The sequence below is a fragment of the Mesoplodon densirostris genome, chromosome 1 (genome assembly GCF_025265405.1).
Source record: "Mesoplodon densirostris isolate mMesDen1 chromosome 1, mMesDen1 primary haplotype, whole genome shotgun sequence".
In the NCBI taxonomy this organism is placed as follows: Eukaryota; Metazoa; Chordata; class Mammalia; order Artiodactyla; family Ziphiidae; genus Mesoplodon; species Mesoplodon densirostris.
Window position 1 is genome coordinate 208,081,850 of NC_082661.1, and position 20,947 is coordinate 208,102,796.

At 41.3% G+C, this 20,947-nt stretch overlaps 1 protein-coding gene across 2 annotated transcripts in view; it reads right to left on the minus strand.

The window, feature by feature from the left end:
* MARCHF1 (membrane associated ring-CH-type finger 1) overlaps positions 1-20,947 on the minus strand; it is a 304,632-nt gene that overhangs the window by 86,092 nt on the left and 197,593 nt on the right. Inside the window, exons 3-4 of one of the 2 annotated variants that reach the window (XM_060114791.1) lie at positions 4,925-5,004; positions 3,904-4,647 (exon numbers count right to left, since the gene is read on the minus strand). In XM_060114791.1, coding sequence (XP_059970774.1) covers positions 3,904-4,647; positions 4,925-5,004 — 824 coding nt within the window. The remainder of the gene's footprint in view (positions 1-3,903; positions 4,648-4,924; positions 5,005-20,947) is intronic. The other variant, XM_060114799.1, reaches the window with a different exon arrangement.

Sequence of the window (20,947 nt, forward strand, 5' to 3'; positions counted from 1 at the left end):
TGCCAGGAAGAAAAAAGGAAGAAGGGCTTAGGAGCTGCTTCTGCTTTGTGGTGGTAGCTGAGACTCCTCCTGCCTGTCCATGTCAAGCGGCAGGAGTGTGAGTTCATCTTCGTCCTATGCAGGGGACCCTGGTGCTCGGGCTGGGTCCATACAGAGGCTTTTTTCCTACATATGATCTCATATAGAGACTTCATTCACTTTCCAGGCATCTCAGTCACCTCCCTGAGAATGATACCCAAATCTATATGTTCTCCGTGACCTTGAGATTTTCATTTTTAATATCTTGATGAGATTACCCTGTGCTCATACACCACGTTAATGACCATTGCAAACATGCAGCTGTTTAGTGTTGGTCTGTGTATATAGTTCACTACTACTTGAAAAATCACACAGACCCAGCCTTGACTGCCCTCCTGCATTTCAGTGACGTGACTCGCGTTATCTGCTCAACAGCCGACCCTGGGATGTCACCGTCACCACAAATAGCCTGCCTGCAATTAAACTCATCATGTCTTTCCCTAGCCAACTGGCCTCTGACCTCTTCTGCCTCTGTCAGTAACATCGGCTTTTACTACCTCCCAGCTTCCAAGGTCTGGAGTCTTTCTTGACTTCTTTGTCTTCTGCCCTCACTGACTGCAAGCACTAAGATTGCTCCTGATGGCCTGGCGGGCGGCGGCGGGGGCGGGGGGGGGATCCTGCTCACCTGGGGGGATGCAAATGCCTGCATGCCATTTGTTCCTCCCTTTCATTCCCCTTTACCATCCTCATCCTACTCACCCCGAAGTAGAGAAACAGCAGAAAGGCTGCTTCAACCACATCACCACTCCTCCTCCTCCATCTAGGTCCCTTCCCAGTACATCATTGGCGTCACTGTGACTACTCTTATGAGTTGTTCTTCATCAAGCCTATTTGATTTAGCAAAGGCTGTTCTACATTATTTTTTTTACAGTGGAATCTTCTTTTTTTTCCTTAAAGGAATGTTATATAGAACCCCAACCCTCTGGTTAAAGATGTGCTAACGGGAGCACAATTGCCTTGATCTGTCCTCGGCAGCCCCTTTGGCACCCAGAGGCTCAGCAAGGCAGTTTGAAAACAGGGATGCACGGAACAGAGTTAAGCTCCTTGGAAGGACATGCATGTTTTCTTCACAATGTCTTTTTAAAAAATATTCTAGTTATCCATCTATGCAAACCTTCTAACCTAGTCACACAGTTCACAAAGAGTTCCCGGGTGCACAGTGGCATTCCCTAGTCCCCGCCTGGGCCCTTGCCTTGAGGGCCTGGATGCAGGCTGTGCATCTCTGCCAGGCTAACTTCTCCTTTTCTCAGCCCCAATCTCACCTCTCAAGGGGTTCCTGGATTATGTCAGCTCTCAGCAATTTTTCTTTCTTCAAATTCCTGTGGTATTCCTCTTCTTAAATTTACCCTGTGCGATCTTGAACATTCATCTTTTCGGGTATACATTTGATTTCTTCCACTAGAAAATAGGCCACTTAAGGGAAGAATCAAGTCTTTCTGTCACTTTATCCTCAGCTCCCAGTATAATATACGGCTCATAGGATTTGCTTAGTGGGTATATTTTGACGATAACCCACGGTAAGAAATGATAACTATAGGTCCATCGATCTCACTTTCATTAATAGAAGTCTATGTTAAATATCCTGTCTTTGAAAATGTTCCTCCAGAGAAGTGCTTTTAACTTCAGAGAGCCAGCCACTATGACTTTAACTACAAGCATTCCATTTTTCTCCAACTACCGTTAAGCCTACAACTAGCTTTTCTGACTCTCTTTCATTAAAGTACTATGGAAGTAGATTTGGAGAATGACCACAGATGTTTGTGATTGGGGAGTTCTTCATCTAGACTAGAAATAGTGTTTTAGTCCATCCCCAGACATTTTAGCAAAGTCACACTTAAATCATAGTCAAAAGATTACAAGAGGGCTTCCCTGGTGGCACAGTGGTTGACAGTCTGCCTGCCGATGCAGGGGACATGGGTTCGTGCTCCAGTCCGGGAAGATCCCACATGCCGCGGAGCGGCTGGGCCCGCGAGCCATGGCCGCTGAGCCTGTGCTCTGCAATGGGAGAGGCCACAGCAGTGAGAGGCCCGCATACCACACACACACAAAAAAATTACAAGAAACTTACTCGTATTAGTATCTAAGTGAAATGGTGTCACTTCTGTTTTAAACCACTTAGCGTGTTTTACAGGGCCCTCTCCACCCCTCTAGCCTCAGCTCCACCACCTGTCCCTCCCTCCCCCCCACCCCCCACCCCGCCAGCAGCATTCGGCTCTCAGTTCCCTGGAACCCTACTGGCCTGCTGCCTGGACGGCTTTCCCTGCTCTTTCCTTGATCAATTCCTGTTATGCTTGAGCCTCAGTCAGCTTGTCACTTCCTTAAGAGAGTCCTTCTCTGATCTCCCAGCATAGGTAAACCTTCCTCATTATACGCTCCTACATTCCTTATCACAATTGTAACTAACTGTGAAAGAGCTTTCGTGTCTGTTATTCCCATCAGATTGTAAGCTCTAGATGTCAGAGACCCTACAAATCTTATGCACTGTAATAGTTTCAGCGCCTGATGGATTATAAACGCCTGAGTGAATAAATGAACGAACATTTTATGAATGACTATTTCACAAAACTTTCAGAGGAACAAACCATTACAATATTATTTACATCCAGAGCTTAATTCTCCTTCTCGTCCTGCCCTGAATGAACATAGGAAGTGTTCTCTGGGTCACGTGATTCACACGAAACATACATGTTTTATAAAGTAACTTCAACTTTCATAAAAATAAGCCCCCAAAACCAAGCATTATGCAACAAAAACATCACTTGCTCCCAAACAGAATCCAAGCAGCTTAAATGATTAGGTATAATAGGAAAATCCAAAATATTTGTTTTGTTTAACATTGTCTTATTTGTGCATACTAGCCTGGATAGTCACATCATTCTTTTAACTTTAAGTTATTATTATTATTATTATTTTTTTTTTTTTTTTTTTTTTTTTTTGCGGTATGTGGGCCTCTCACTGCTGTGGCCTCTCCCGTTGCGGAGCACAGGCTCCGGACGCGCATGCCCAGCGGCCATGGCTCACGGGCCCAGCCGCTCCGCGGCATATGGGATCCTCCCAGACCGGGGCACGAACCCGTATCCCCTGCATCGGCAGGCGGACTCTCAACCACTGCGCCACCAGGGAGGCCCCAAATTTAAGTTATTTTGAAAATTGTATCCAGTCGGGTAAAAAGTGCAAACAAGCAGTCTCATAGCTATGAATTGTCTACACATTGAAACCTTTTAGTACACAATTATCACCAAAGTTAATGTGGTCTCCTTCCCCGAAGGCCCCAGCAACCCCGCAGATACCTCTGTGACTTGTTTCTGTGCCCTTTCAGTCTCAAATTACCCTGCTGAGTCAGATAACTGGAGAACAAATTAGCACCAACTGCAGAGGAAATTTTTCTGATACAAAAATCTGACCTTAAACCCCCCAAGCCCTGAATATCCTCTGTCAGAGTGCTAACAGTTCACCAGATTTGCATTGAAGAGTCTAAAGTTTCATGCTCTCACTCATGTTTCCTCCACAATTCTTGTCTTACCGAGAGTAGGGACAGGACTCAATTGGTTTGTCCGTTTTTTTGACCAGGATAAGTCATTATTCAGTTGAAAGAAGGGGAAGGGGAAAATCTAACTGTATTCTGGAACAGCATTCAAACCCATGGATACTTGTGCATTGTTCTTTCCAGCCCTTTGCTTGTTTTATCACCCTATATCCAATTGGACAAATAACAGTATGAATAAAGGTTATGTTCTGAGGGTAGGTGACACACACAACGCACGTCATTCACAGCAGGAGGAGATATATTTGGATGTAATCAAGTCTTTCTCTGGACTGACTGACCTGCATGCTTTTAAATGATCAGACCCATCCTGGTAGGTGGCAGGAGGCTTCTGAAGGAATCCTGCATCCTCCACAGGCTTGCCACGTTCTTTGACTGCCAGCATTTCAGTGCTGGAATCTGTCTCTGAAAACATTCTCTTGACTGTTTCATTTTGCCCAGGCCTGTGCAAGAGCCCAGGATCCCTGTGGTGGTACCTGCCTCTGCTTTCCTCATGCTTCCTTGAGGGTCTCTTAATGTCAGAGGACTGTCTTGGCAGGGAAACACTGCATCCTTGGTATGTTGTGCCTTTTCCTCTGTGGAGGTTTAAAGAGCAGGTCTCACACTCGGTCAGCTCCGGGCGCTTTTTACCTTTGGATCCCAAATGTACTGGATGGATTTCATTAGGAGCGGGAGACTCATCCAAGCTTCCACTTGGTTTCTTATTTCTCCTTCTCCTAGACAGGCGGAACTTCGCTTGGGCTCTTCTTTTTGCGTGAATCCAGTGACTCTCATCGGCGGACGATGAATCTGAAGAATCTGTGTCAGTCTCACTGCATCGGTGGCTGGGGATTTGGAGGTGAAAATCCTTTCTTCTCCCTTTCACTTGTTCTTCTGTGTGCTCGTACCTCAGAGCAGCCCTCCTCCTCCTCCTAGGCCTCTGTTTTACTGATTTCTTACCGGACTGCTTCCTAGCAGGGCTCAGCACCACGACAGGGGTGCTTTGCTCAAATGAGCCTTCTGACATGTCATGTAAGATGGCAGATCTAGACAAAGCAGCAGGCGAAGGATGGAGAATGGGAATGGAGAGGAAAGCCATGGGAAAACAGAGAGAGAGAATGATGAAAATGATAGCACAGACCCAAAGTTGGTAAATACAGATCAAATGAGGGAAATGCACTAAGGGAGAAAAATGAGGCTGGTATAAATTATCCACGGACAATGTAAGGCAGAGGCAAGAGTCACACAGTCTCAGCAAACACGGCAAGAGTACAAAGCACTGGTCTAAAAACACACCAAACGAATCATTCGCTGGGCACTTACCTGCAGATGTCCTGAGTGGATGGACAGACAGACAACCGTGACTGGCTCCTGGGAGCTGTCCCTGTGGTCGGGCTGCTTGCCTGGAGAAACAAGTTAGATAATTTGGCATCTTGGTTAAGGTAATACATGGTCGATATCTTGCTTTTTTTCCACATATTTAAAAAATTACAACAAATGTGGCTGCCGGTCATGTTGCTCGTAAGGCAGCTCACAGGATATAGGAAGTCGGAGGGCCGGTTTTGCAAAAGTAAAACTGATTTGAGGAACTTGGAACAGCTGAGATGCTGTACCACTTTGCTGTTTCTTCATTTGTGAGAGAGGAAGATGATTCCAGAAGTTCCTATTCTATTTACTGTAAACTTTTGAGGGGAATGGCTCAATTTGCCTTGGGAACGAATAGGCAACCCTTGAATAGCCTATGATAGAAAGGACACAATGTCTATTATGTGACAAGGAGGATAATAATCCAGGAAGCTTAAATAATCAAATAGCCCTTAGACTGCTAGATACTGCCTGGGGTTAACATTGCCACTTTAAGGCCCCATGAGATGATATATTTAAAAACACTTCATAATATTTAAAAGCCTGCAGTGATTATTATTATTTCATCATTGACACTAATAAAATCTATCCATTGCAACATTATTGAACCTTCATATCTTTTAACCTAAGATAAGAGAGCCTGAAATTATGCAGATTTTTGGCACAAATTTGAGTCCATTTCATGAAACTCCTACCTTTGAAGCACAACATTTTCTTCACTATTTTGACTTATTTAACTGTTGTATTTAGTAGACAATAATGACAAATCAAAAGCTAGACTGTATTGAGAATTTACTGTGCGTAAGGCACGGTGCTGTGGTTTATCTGCTATCCCTTTAATCCTTACAATAATCTCACAAAACAGAAATAGTAATAACTAACAGTTTTGAGGGAATATTATGTGCCAATCACTGTTCTAAGTAATTTTCATATGTTCATTCATTAATACTCACAAGAAGCACATGTCACATACTAGAATTATTTCCATGTTACAGATGAGGAAACTGAGAAATTGGTGCTGCTCCTTGCTAGTAGGTAGTAGAGCAGGGCTTTGGGTTAGAAATCCTGCTCCTCTATCTGCTCTCATTCCCACCTAGAAAGGCACCCCTCTCCCTTTAAATAGAGGTAACTGAGGCAGTCCCAGGTCCAGATTTAGGCCATTCTGACTAAACAGATGAAGTTGCCACCAAGAAAGTAATAGTAAAGGTAGAAAGATTAACCCCAAATTTCAAAGTAGTTCTAAAAATCTCCATATTAAAGATATATACATAGAAATCAACTACAAGAAAAAAACTGCAAAAAAATTTAAAAAATCACCTAGCCATGTGGAGGCTATACAATATGCTACTAAACAACCAAGGTATCACTGAAGAAATCAAAGAGGAAATAAAAAATACCTGGAGACAAATGAATATGGAAACACAATCATCCAAAATCTCTGGGACTCAGCAAAGCAGTCTAAAAGGAAAGTTTATAGCAATACAAGCCTACCTCGGGAAACAAGAAAAATCTCAAGTAAACAACTTATCCTTAAACCTAAAGGAACTAGATAAAGAAGAATAAACAAAAGCCAAAGTTAGTAGAAGGAAAGATATAATAAAGATCAGAGCAGAAATAAACAAACTAGAGACAAAAAAGAAAAGAAAAAAAAGAAAAGATCAATGAAACTAACAGCTGGTTCTTTGGAAAGATAAGCATAACTGATAAACCTTTAGCCAGACTCATCAAGAAAAAAAGAGAGGGCCCAAATCAATAAAGTCAGAAATGGAAAAGGTAAATTACAACCAACTCCACAAAAATACAGAAGAGCATAAGAGACTACTATGAACAACTATATGCCATTAAAATGGACAACCTAGAAGAAATGGGCAAATTCTTAGAAATGTACAATCTCCCAAGATTGAACCAGGAAGAAATAGATAATATGAATAGACCAATTACCAGTAATGAAATTGAATCCATAGTTAAAAAACTCCCAACAAACAAAAGTCGAAGAACAGATGGCTTCACAGGTGAATTCTACCAAACATTTAGAGAAGAGTTAATACCTATCCTTCTCAAACTATTCCAAAGAAATTGCAGGGGAGGGAACACTTCCAAACTCTTTCCATGAGGTCAGCCTCACCCCAATACCTAAACCAGACAAAGATATCACACAAAAAAGAAAATTCAGGCCAATATCACTGATGAGCACAGATGCAAAACTCCTCAGCAACCATACTAGCAAACTGAATCCAACAGTACATTAACAGAATCATACACCATGATCAAGTGGGATTTGTCCCATGGATGCGAGGATTTTTCAATATCTGCAAATCAATCAATGTGATACACCACATTAACAAACTGAAGAATAAAAACCATATGATCATATCAATAGACGCAGAAAAGCTTTTGACAAAATTCAATATCCATTTATGATAAAAACTCTCTAGAAAATGGGCATAAATGGGAATATACCTCGACATAATGAAGGTCATATATGACAAACACATAGCTAACATCACACTCAATGGTGAAAAGCTGAAAGCATTTCCTCTAAGATCAGGAACAAGACAAGGATGTGCACTCTTGTTATGTTTATTTAACATAGTTTTGGAAGTCCTAGCTTCTGCAACCAGAGAAAAAAATAATAAAAGGAATCCAAATAGAAAAGAAAGAAGTAATACTGTCACTGTTTGCAGATGACATGATACCATACATAGAAAATCCTAAAGACAACACCAGAAAACTAATAGAGCTAATCAATGAATTCAGTAAAGTTTCAGGATACAAAATTAATATACAGAAATCTGTTGCATTTCTATATTAATAATGAACTATCAGAAGGAGAAATTAAGGAAACAATCCCATTTACCATAACCTCGAAAAGAATAAAAACTGGAATAAAACTACCTAGGAATAAAGCTACCTAAGGATGTAAAAGACCTGTACTTGGAAAACTATAAGACACTGATGAAAGAAACTGAGGATGACACAAACAGATGAAAGATATACCACGTTCATGTATTGGAAGAATTAATATTGTTAAGATGACCATACTACCCAAAGCAATCTACAGATTCAGTGAAACCCCTATCAACATACCAAGGGTATTTTTCACAGAACAGGAACAATTAACTTTAAAATGTGTGTGGAAACACAAAAGACCCCCTATAGCCAATAATATCTTCAGAAAGAAGAACAGAGCTGGAGGAATTAGGTGTCCTGACTTCAGACTATACTACAAAGCTACAGTAATCAAAACAGTATGGTACTGGTACAAAAACAGAAAAATAGATCAATGGAATAGAACAGAGAGTCCAGAAATAAACCCATGCACTTATGATCAATTAACCTATGACAAAAGAGTCAAGAATATACAGTGGAGAAAAGACAGTCTCTTCAATAAGTGGTACTGGGAAAACTGGACAGCTACATATAAAGAATGAAATGAGAACATTTCCTCACACCATATATATATATATATATATATATATATATATATATATATATATATATATATATATATATTAAAAAAAGCACAAAACCCCCCAAAAAAAACCCTCAAAATGGATTAAAGGCCCAAACGTAAGACATAAACCATAAAACTCCTAGAGGAAAACACAGACAGAACACTCTTTGACATAAATTTTAACAGTATTTTTTTTTTGATGTGTCTCCTAAAGCAAAGGAAATAAAAGCAAAAATAAACAAATGGGACCTAATTAAACTTAAAAGCTTTTGCAGAGCAAAGGAAACCATAAGCAAACAAAAAGACAACCTTGAATGGGAGAAAATATTTGCAAATGATATGACAGATAAAGGGTTGATATGAAACATATAAACAGCTCATGCAACTCAACATCAAAAAACAAACAACCTGATTATAAAAATGGAAAGAGGACCTGAATAGACATTTTTCTAAAGAGGACATTCAGATGGCCAACAGACACATGAAAAGATGCTCAACATCACTAATCATCAGGGAAATGCAAATCAAAACCGCAATGGTATATCACCTCACACATAGCAAGATGACTATCATCAAAAAGAAAACAAAAGGCAAGTTTTGGAGAGGATGTGGAGAAAAGGGAACACTCCTACACATTGCAGCCACTGTGGAAAACTGTATGGAGGTTTCTCAAAACACTAAAAATAGAATTACCACACATGACAGAGCAATTTCACTCTTGGGCATACATCTGAAGAAAACAAAAACACTAATTCAAAAAGATACATGCACCCCAGTGTTCACAGCAGCATTATTTACAATTGCCAAGATATGGAAGCAACCTAAGTGTCCATCAATAGATGAATGGATAAAGAAGATAATATTCAATGGAATATTAGTCACAAAAAAAGAAAATTTGCCATTTGCAAAAACATGGATGGACTTGGAGGGTATTATGCTAAATGAAATAAGTCAGACAGAGAAAGATAAATACTGTATGATATCACTTCTATGTAGAAACTGAAAAATAAAACTGACTGGTGAATATAACAAAAAAGAAACAGACTCAGATATAGAAAACAAACCAGTGGTTACCAGTGGGGAGAGAGAACAGGCGAGGGACAAGATAGGGGCAGGGAATTAACAGGTACAAACTACTATGTATAAAGTAAGTAAGCTACAAGGATATATTCCACAATGCAGGGAATACAGCCAATATTTTATAATAACTATAAATGGAGTGTAACTTTAAAAAATTGTGAATCACTATGTTGTACACCTGTAACTTACATAATATTGTACATCAAATATACTTCAATTTACAAAAAGCTAAAAAAAAAAAAGAAAGAAAAAGGTAAATGCAGATGATTGTGGGATCCAGAGGAAAAGAAACTAATTCTAACTCAAAAGGTTAGGAAAACTTCAAGAGGAGGTACGGAAGGCTGAATAATACACCCCTTCACCCCAGCCAAGATGTCAACTTCTTAATCCCTGGGATTTGTGAATGTGTATCCTTACATGACAAAAGGGACTTTGCAGAGGTGATTAAGTTAAGGGCCTTGAGATGGGGAGATGGTCCTGCATTATCCAGGTGGGCCAGGTGTAATTAGGAAGATGCTTGTAAGAGGGAGGCAATAGAGTTAGGGTCAGAGAGAGAAGACGTAAGGATGGGAGCAGAGGTTGGAGAGAGGGGAGATGCTGTACTTCTGCATTTGAAGATAGAGGGAGGGGGCTCTGAGTGAAGGAATGCAGGCAGCCTCTAGAAGCTAGAAAAGGCTAGAAAATAAGCTCTCCCTAGAGGGTCCAGAAAAGATGCAGTCTTGCTGATATCTGGATTGTAGCCCGGTGAGACCCATGTTTGACTTCTGACCTCTAGAACTATAAGATGATACGTTTGTGTTGTTTTAAGACAAGTTTGTGGTAATTTGTTATAGCGGTCACAGGAAACTAATATAGGAGGTAACATTTTAGCTAAGCTTAAAAGGAAAGAAGGAGTTATTAAAGAAGAGATTAAAAATATTCTAGGCAGGGGAAGCAGTGTCCTGACAGGGAAGGATGGCATCCTCAATGCGTTCTAACAAACTGATCTACATCTGTGCACTGCTTTTTTAAAAATTTATTTTACTGAAGTACAGTTGACTTATAATGTTGTGTTAATTTCTGCTGCACAGCAAAGTGATTCAGATATACATGTATATTCTTTTTTATGTTCTTTTCCATTATGATTTATTGCAGGGTATGGAATATAGTTCCCTGTGCTATATGGTAGGACCTTGTTGTTTATCCATCCTACATATAATAGTTTGCATCTGCTAATCCCAAACTCTGAATCCTTCCCTCCTTCAGCTCCCTCTCCCTTGTCAACCACAGGTCTGTTCTCTATATCTGAGTCTATTTCTGTTTCATAGATAAGTTCATTTGTGTCATATTTGAGATTCCAAATATATGTGATATTATATGGTATTTGTCTTTCTCTTTCTGACTTCCCTTAGTATGATAATCTCTAGGTCCACCCATGTTGCTGCAAATGGCATTATTTCATTCTTTTTTAGGGCTGAGCAGTATTCCACTGTATATATGTACCACATCTTCTTGATCCAACCATCTGTCGATGGACATTTAGGTTGTTTCCATGCCTTGGCTACTGTGAATAGTGCTGCTATGAACATAGGGGTGCATGTATCTTTTTTGAATTAGCATTTTGCCTGGATATATGCCCAGGAGTGGGATTGCTGGATCATATAGTAACTCTGTTTTCAGACTTTGAGGAACTTCCATACTGTTTTCCCTAGTGGCTGCACCAATTTACATTCTTACCAACAGCGCAGGAGGATTCCCTTTTCTCCACACCCTCTCCAGCATTTGTTATTTGTAACATCTGCACCCTTCTGACTTTTAACTTTCTGAGTCTTTTCTGTCAACCCATGAACACTGTGTATTTTTAAAGCCTCTGAACATCATCTTTGGACACCAGTCAGTGTTCGATTATCTCCTTCAATATTTGTATTAAAACTCACTTATTTCAAGTTTTCTAATGTAGATCAACTTCATATCTACCCATCGAAAGCATAGCCAGTTTTTGTAAAAATAGAAGCATTTCTGTACTCGAAACAGTGAGCAGTAAGTTTTGTTAGATTGTGTACTGTTTATTCCACGTACACCCATTGAGGTTCATAGGAAGCTGTGCATACAGCAGGCACAGAATAAAGGCCAAATGTGTGAAGTTTGCTCCTCATTCTGTTTTTAAAAAAGCAATGCACTGAATGCAAAACAGACAGCTAGTGGGCAGCAGCCGCATAGCCCAGGGAGATCAGCTCGGTGCTTTGTGACCACCTAGAGGGGTGGGATAGGGAGGGTGGGAGGGAGACGCAAGAGGGAGGAGATATGGGGATATATGCATACATATCGCTGATTCACTTTGTTATACAGCAGAAACTAACACACCGTTGGTAAAGCAATTATACTCCAGTAAAGATGTTAAAAAAAAAGCAATGCAGCCCCAAAATGACCTTCGATCACTGATGACGTGACTATGAATGTGAAACACAATATGATGAGCATCATAATGGGTATCCATGGGTACTTAATGGTGTATTAAAACCAATTCCAGGAAGTTGCACAGGCAAAGGTACTGCAATCGACATCATCATGATAAAACAAACTTTATAATCTCACGGGTCTGGGCAAATGCATGTTCTGCAATGGGAAGGTAATTTATCCATTAATAATAACACAGAACATTAAAAAACATGCAGCTTTCCTTTGGAGAGAGTTTTGGTCCACCATGACACTGAATCAAATAACATTTATACCTATAACCCTGAAGGATTTTGAAGGGAACTGAAACTGTTCCTTGAGGCCGCTCAAGAGTCTTCAAATAGCTCACATCCGGTGTTCGTCTGTACATATTGAGCAGGCATTTGGGCTACTGCTGGAGCAGATGCTGCCAATGCCTCCCTGGACCTTTGCCCTACCCTGAGTTCACTTGCCTGTGGACTGGTCCCCACTTGATTTCTCTGCCTGGGTCTTTCCTGGTACCACGTGCACTTGCTGGGCTGCACACAGGCACAGCCTGGGAGTGTGGGATAAGTTAAACCCCTGGGGACAGTTCTTGGTTTGGAGTCAGTGGATAAGTGCCCTGGCTTATTCCATCTTCCCAGGGGCAGTTCTGAGAGGTGGCTACCAGAGTTTCTCAAAACTCAAAAGGTCCTGAGCTGGATCAAGGCCCATTTGTTCACAGCTCATCAACACACTCTTCATTGGCATTTCCCCTTTCTCTGTCTTACTTTTTTTATGCCTTGTGTGCTTCCCAGAAAAACTACCTGCACCTGACAAAGCACCTAAATTGATGGGGATCTATTTGACCAGCTGATGGATATGAAATTAATCTCAGCTTGTGTCACTTTTGATTCATTTGCTCAGCAAACATGAATAAAGATCTATCATGTAATCAACACAATGCTGAGTTCTGGGAATAAAGAAGTGGATGGCATCCTGACAGGGCTTCTTGTTTAGTGGAGAAGAGGTGTAAGTGAACAGGCAATTTTAATACAGTCTAGGGTATCCTGATAGTATAGTAGTGGGAGTTCTGATGAAGGAAGGGCACCTAATGGAGGGTGGAGCAGAGATTTAAAGGAAGTGTCCCAGAGAAGAGAAAACCTCACCTCAAAAGTGTGGTGTGGGGGGCTTCCCTGGTGGCGCAGTGGTTGAGAGTCCGCTTGCCAATGCAGGGGACGCGGGTTCGTGCTCCGGTCTGGGACGATCCCACGTGCCGCAGAGCGGCTGGACCCGTGAGCCATGGCTGCTGGGCCTGTGCGTCCGGAGCCTGTGCTCCGCAACGGGAGAGGCCACAACAGTGAGAGGCCCGCGTACCGCAAGAAAAACAAAACAAACAAACAAAGTGTGGTGTGGGGCTTCCCTGGAGGCGCAGTGGTTGAGAGTCCGCCTGCCGATGCAGGGGACACGGGTTCGTGCCCCGGTCCGGCAAGATCCCACATGCCGCGGAGGGGCTGGGCCCGTGAGCCATGGCCGCTGAGCCTGCGCGTCCAGAGCCTGCGCTCCGCAACGGGAGAGGCCACGGCAGTGAGAGGCCCGTGCACCGCAAAAAAAAAAAAAAAAGTGTGGTGTGGGTCATGTGGGTGAGGACCGTCCAGACGGGGAGAAGGATGTGTCAGAGCAGAGTGGGGAGACCATGGCTTGTTATGGGAACCACAGAGTTTAGTAATGGCCGGAGGGAAGGTGGTGAGGGAGATAGGAAGTGATACAAAGTCAGGAGAAAGAAGTAGATGGAGGTTTTATATGCCACATTGAAATGCGTTGGATGTATCCTCAAATAAATGGAAAGTCACTGAGATAATCAGCAGCAAATGGAAATGATTAAATTTGGGCACTAGAAAGCTCACTTTGGTAGCTGAGCATTGGAAGGTCCAGAACTGACTATAAATAGGGAGAAGAATTAGGATTTGTTATATCCAGGATACAGCGGGGAAGGAGGAAAGGAAAAGTTTAAGCAATACCATCCCAACTGGTTGTTTTATTTTTAAGTATGATAAAAATTATTTGAAAGATCAGCTGAAAAAAGTAACATGGGGAAACATCTAGGAAAATTCTTTAATAAGAGCTAAGTGAAATCAGAGTACTTTTACCAAATAGCAAACATAGTGTGAAGCTTCAGAAATAAGCATATGTGGGTGGCAAAGATACATCATTAAAATAGAAATGTGTTTATCTATATATCTATCTTTCTATACTGTAGTACATAATAAAGTTGCATTTCAACTTTTCCGTGGGAAAAGGCTAGGTTATTAAATAAATAGCATAGGCAAAAATGACTATAGTCATTTAAAGCTTGATCGCTTCCTTACCATTTACACTAAAGTTTACGTGAATGAAAGACTTAAATGTAGTAAAATAAACAATAAAAGTATGAGAAGGAAACATAACTGATATGATATAATATTGTGGAAGGGAATATCTCTCTTAGGATGATATGGAACAAAAAATTCGTACAGGAAAAGACAGATAATCATAATAATTTAAAAAATTAAAACTTCTAATTTATAAAAAGGAAGCACATATACCTACACACCAATTCTACCCCAGACAAAAGTCAAAGCCATAAATAATGCCACATTTCATAACATATATGAAAGCCAAATAGCTAAGTTTCCTAGTATTCAGAGTTCTTTTACAGATCAAGAAAAATAAAACTGATTCTTCTTAGAGGCAAAGGAGTAAAACAGGTAGGTGACAGAGAAAGAATTCCACATTTGCAGAAGAAATTCCAAAAGCCTTGTGTAAAAAGATGCTCGATCTCAATAAGCAAACAAATGCTGATTCCGCTAACAATGGTATCTACTTTCACTTATAAGATCAGCACATTCAAAAAAAATTGATAATACACAGTGTACCTGAGGTGAGGGGACCAAGCATCGCTATGCATTGTTGAAGTAATCATAAATTGGCATGACTAATTTGGAGGGCAATTTGGTAAACTATTAAAATAGAAATTGTCTATGTTACTCAAGTCAGAAATTTTACTCATAGGAATCAATTTTGTTAAAATACTTGCACAATTAGCCGAAGATATGTTGATTATAACAAGAAATTGGAAACAACACAAATGTTGTTATTTAAAATGAAATACATAAGCCATTAAAAGAATGAGATGCACACACATACAAACACACACACACATTTGAAGGATACATTTTTAAGTGAAAAGCTAAGTTTCAAAATTTTATATAGTGTGATCTCATTTGGGTAAATAATACTTTCATAATGTATGTTATCATATGACTAGGACACATTCGGAGGAGTACACATCCAGACACCAACAGTGATTATCTTTGTAAGGCAGGATTATAACAAATCTTTATTCTTCAGGTTAAATATATCTATAATATTTAAAATCTTTAATTTTAATAAAAGTGAAAAGAACTTTTAAATCATATTAATGATGATGTGATAAATCACAACTATTAAAATCAAGAGTCAAGATTTGTGGGTGTTTTCCTCCAATATTTAAGTGATAAAGTCATTGCTTATTTAGCCTTTCTGAGCTCCACTTTGCTCCTTCAATTAAATGGAGTCAATACTACATCTACATAAAAGGATTGTTAGGAAGAGAACATGAAATCATTGATCACATAACTGCTTTTTGAGGGTCTAAGAGTTATAACAGGACACTGATTTTGAAACATTAGAATTTTTTTCTCTCTAAAAATAACTCAATGATATCCCCTCTTTCAGAAAGAAGACATGTAACAGTCTTAATTCAATGGTTCTCAATCCTGGCTAAAATTTAGAACCACCAGGGAAGTTTTAAGAAAAAAAACCTCCTTCCTGTGCCTGATTCCAGAATCTCTGAGGAATGGGGATGAGGGCCTAGGACCTGACCATCAGTCTTCTTAAAGCTGTGACTCCATGTATATCCAAAGTTAAAGCTTAGGTCAAAGGGGACACTCTTCTACCTTAAATTTCATATTAGATTTTTCCCCCTGAGACTCCAGGGGTAATATTCTTGAAATCCTGATTTTTTTCTGAGAGAGTGAAAATATTTTCTGAATTCCCAAATCAGACTTTTATATATCTAGGAGAGATCTTGGACTTTGGTCATAACTTGACTACAACCTATAGTGTAGGGAGATAAGGGCAAGGACTTAAAGGGAATTTACAGTTCGCAGGAATAGGAATCACGTTCTGCTTACCACTACTTGTGCTGAAGGGCAGGACAGGGACGGAAGACCAGGGATGACATTCCAGTGTGTCCCCCTCCCCATTTATCCCTCAACAGCACAATGTGGGGAGAGGTGTGAGGACAGAGCAGGGTACGTGGCAGGCTCGCCAGGACAGGCTTGGGGGAAAACCTACAGCGTGACGGCTCTTTCCTTCCCTGGAAAGACTTGTCTTTCAGATCAGCGTCTGGGTGGCCACGGGCGGTGCCCAGCCTGGCACCTGCTCCGGAGGTGGAGTGACTGAGGATGGGCCTGAGCAGCTCCTCTAGCTCCTCCTGGTGTGGGCCAAGCATCCGGAGGTCTTGTGCTTCTGCGAGTGTGTGAGATGGCCAGCCTTGGGGGTGGTAACCAAGGGTCACCAGAGTTAAAGCTAACGTGACGTCACACCAGAAGGCACAGAAAGACTACCCAGGCAAGAGGCCTGGCAAGGGTGGTGAAAACCCAGACTGGCTGGAGGGTCAGAGTCTTGCTCGACTGTAATACAGAGCTGGTCACCAGGTCCACCAGCCAGGGGTTGGTGCTTTAGCAACAGGGCTGGTAAAAACGTGTAGGATAAAGGTCTAAATAGAAGCCCCTGCCCCAGTCTATTCCAAAAACTGAAGGGAAAAGAGGAGAAACTTTAAAAGTTTGAATGTGATTAAGCTCTGAATCGGTAGAGACTGAGGTCTTTTTTTGATAAAAATCCAACATCTCCCATATCAGAGGTAAAAGGGCTTAAGAGGAAGATAGGGGGACTGAAGTTACTTTCAGAGTCACATGTTCTTTCCCCTATCTTGTGCAAAAATTTACCACACTACACACTGAGGGCCATGTGGGATCCCTAAGAAACTGGGTAGGCACACATCCACACCATTGGCTGATTACAAAACCTGGATGTATTGATAGAAGAAAGTAATCTTGAAGCTGAGTCTATAATCCTGTGAATTAAAACTGGTGCCTAAAAGAGGAAGCAGGCCAGACATAAAGCGTAGAAAAGAGCAGGGTGGCAAGTTGTCTCAGTGCTCCTTTTGGGACACCAAGTCTTGGAAGGAAGCAAACATCTTTTCAAAAGGGGAAAATCAAATCTACCCTTGGCAATTCATACCATTCGGAGAGAGGCTCAGAGCAGGGCTAGATCTGCAGGTCAAAAAGAGAAGCTGCAACCAGTGGTACAGAACCTAGCCTGCCCTGAAAGACCCTGGAAGGCCAGTGAGTGGAGCCGCAGGGGTCTGCAGAGGCCAAACTGAGCCAGCCTGTATGTCCTATTGGAAACAGAGATGGGGCACTAACTGTCAGCAGGAAGGTCATGGCCGGGAATCTCGTTTAAAGTACCAGCTTGTGTTACCTCCCAGTTCTCAAAGGCCATCCACTCCCATTGATATAGATTAGATCCAAGGTAAGCCTCGGCAGCAGTCAAGACCAGGGACCGGGAGATGCTAAGTCTGATTCTGAGAGCAAGGATCGTCTCTTGGGGGATGCATAGGGATCCTGTGAAGGAGTTGATGACCCATCCTGGTACCCAGGCAATCTAGTAAGATGCAGGCATTCTGGGAGTGGATGGAGAAGCAGACTCCTCTGGTCCCCTGTATCATACCCCCTCTGTCTATGTCCAATGGCTGCAGCCCTGGTGAACACTCTTTGTGAGAGCCAGCTGGTCTCATAGTGACAGTGACCCACCTCAAGTGAGTGCCACATTGTTTGTACTTCCAACTCCTAATTCCATGGGAACCCACTTGGCCTTACATACTCCTGAAGGCAAGGGAGTTCCTAAGTCCAGGGGTAGCCCTCAAAGACACAGGGGCCAGGAGCTTGTGGATAAATGACCCACCCTCCTATCCCTCAGGTAGAAAATTCTGAGAGACATTTTGGATATTTCTCAGGAGTCCCATCAGAATTAGGTCCCCATAAGTGACTTCAAAATGCACCCTTAACTTGACTTTTTGCCTGTCCTTGTTTTATGTGCCTTAATCCCTCATTTACGATTTCTGGGATGACTTCTGAAATATACCACCTGCACCAAAAGTCTACTGTTGCCACTACTGCTTTGAGGGGAGCCCAAACTGAGACATAGCTGGTATCAGAAATAGTGCTGGAAAGCAGACCCACATAGAATTTAGGAGCTGGGTCACTCATGGCTCTACGTAACAGGGAACCCTTTGCTGGTGGCAGGTAGGGCGGTGATATGCCTAGCGAGCTGTAGCATGGCTATTCCCGGGCTGGCCGAGGTGCAGGTGGTGGAAAGCATGCAGCAGCTCTAGCGTTTGTACAGGAAGCACCAATGGTAATGATAAGGACACGCAGTTGCCTGGCTCGGTTTCCTGCCTTGGCAGCTTCTATGAAAGAGAATGGTCAGTTCAGCTTGGTCTGAGGTGCTTTGTGTATATCCCCCAAGTGTAGAGATGGTGCGGAGGCAGCCCTCAACCCAAAGGGGGCAGAAGCCGGAGGAAAAGTGCACCAGCCCCCAATAACTCAGGTGGTCAATTCTTGGCAATAGTCTTTGTTTTTTTTTTTTTTTGGAAGTCTCATACACTAGTTTTATTTTGTTCTGGGAGATTTTAAAAGCAAACAATTCTCTGGATGCCTAAAAGTAATGCCTAGGTTTCTGATTTTTAGGTATTTAAGCTAGACATAGAAAACAAACTTATGGTTACCAACTGGGAAAGGGGGGGGAGGGATAAATTAAGAGTTTGGGATTAACAGACACACACTACTATATATAAAATAGGTAACCAACAAGGACCTATTGTATAGCACCAGGAACTATACACAATATTTTTTAATAACCTATAAGGGAAAAGAATCTGAAAAAGAATATATATATGTACATATGAATATATATCTAAATCACTTTGCTGTACACCTGAAACTAACACAACACTGTAAATCAACTATACTTCAATTAAAAAAATGAAGATCAGGCAGGAGTCAGGCAGATAGCAGTCTCTTGAAAAACCACAGCACTTGTCAGATGCATTTGTATAGGCAGTAGTGACAATGGTAATTATCGCAACACTAGTAATAATCAGAAATAGTAAATAGTAAATATTGGTGATCATTTACTAAACCTTATAATGTACTTTACTTATATATATCCAACATATACAACCTTGGAAACTAGGGATTATTATCATTATACCCATTTAACAGATGCAAAAACCAAGTCTGAAGAATTCTCAGGATTTGGCGACATTGTTTACATTTCGTAGGAGATCCTAGGGATTCAAACCCATCACTCCACCAGTGGCCTCTTTACACCCTTCTATCGGCTTCTCCCCCTTTTCTGTCTCACTCCCCTTCTCCCTCACTCCTGCTGCCTAGGGAACACTTCCCATACAGGGTACCCATACAAGTCTTTGTCCTGGGTCCTGCTTGTGTCAGAACAACTCAGACCCTGGAGTTCTAGGGTGGGCTGTACATCAGGTAAATGGTTTGGCTGTCACCTTCGCACCCACTGGCCTGGACCACTTCCCACACTCCTGCTGTTGTGTGTATTCTCCACTGCCCAAGCCCTCTACTTGCAGGTCTGCTGCCCAATCTAAGTCTCTTTGCAAGAAGATCAAGTTCCAGATCCTGGCCCTTCCCTTTCCCTGGTGCAGTAAACTGTCCAGAGAGAAGAAAAATATTCTTCTCATAGTTCTCACTGCCTCCCGTTCTTCTCCATTTTGGTCTGTATTCCATGAGCTTTGAGATGTATCTTCTCAAGGGAGATTCCCCAGTCATTTCCTTTGTCTAATCAAAAGCCTTCAATGGTTCTTGACTGTCTAATAAATTAAATACAAAGAGACCAGCTTTGGGGATTTTAGGGGCTTTGGGTTCTACATCCCATCTACTTTTCTGGTATTAATATCAGTCAGTCCTTTTCATTCCCAGGTTCCAGCAAAACCAAGCTTATTTGTTATTATCAAATATGTCCTGTACTTTTATCCCTATACCTTTCTCCATAGAAAAAAGAGCAAAAGCAAAGGCTTGGAATTTTCCTCAAGCCCAGCTAATTTTCCCAGCTCTATACCAGCCATTTCCTTTGAACTCCAAGAGCTCTTCTTCTCTTATGGTATCCACCTTGCTCTAGCATTTATTTTATCAACCATGTTCCTGTCTAACCATTTCCAAACTGCCATAATGTTCTATGGTTAATCTTCTGTACCAGATTGAGAAAAGAGGCCACATCTTCCACATTGTGGGGATCTTCACAGTGTCCTCTATGTAGCAGGTATCTAATAAAGAGTTGTGGGGTTGAAATGAACTTGGTAATAGTTGCATTGAGGTGAACTGAGCTTGGGAGTAGTTGAACAGAGTTGAATTGACCTTGGTAAATCCTATCCTGACTGTGGTGGAGATATAGATGACAATCGCATTACAGGGAACCAAGAAGAAAGGGCTCCACTCTGTGTAAAAGAGGCATTTCTGCTCTGTAACAAAGTAAATGAACTGAGCCCTAAGTTTTATATATTTCTTGAGATCCCTTCCATGGACTTCGGGGTTAAAAAGCATATCAAATGCAAGATGCATGCTTTGTTTTCTTTTAAAGATAGAGATTTCTAGTTAGGAAATGACATAACTATACTGTGTAGAGAAGAGAATGTCTTCCAACAATTTTTAAGCAGGCAGGGCCTGTTTAAAAAGAAGACGTGCTAATTGAGGATAAAACTGAATTAAAATCTTTTAAATGCATGGCCCTATTCAGCATCAATGAATTGTTTTAATTAGCTAGTTGGTACATTATGAGAACTTGGTAATTTGTTCATCCCTTTAATAGGTACAAGAAAGAAATGTATTTGGGGAGGGAAAAATAACAATTGGCTGGATGAACAAAATAATATGTCCTTTGAAATG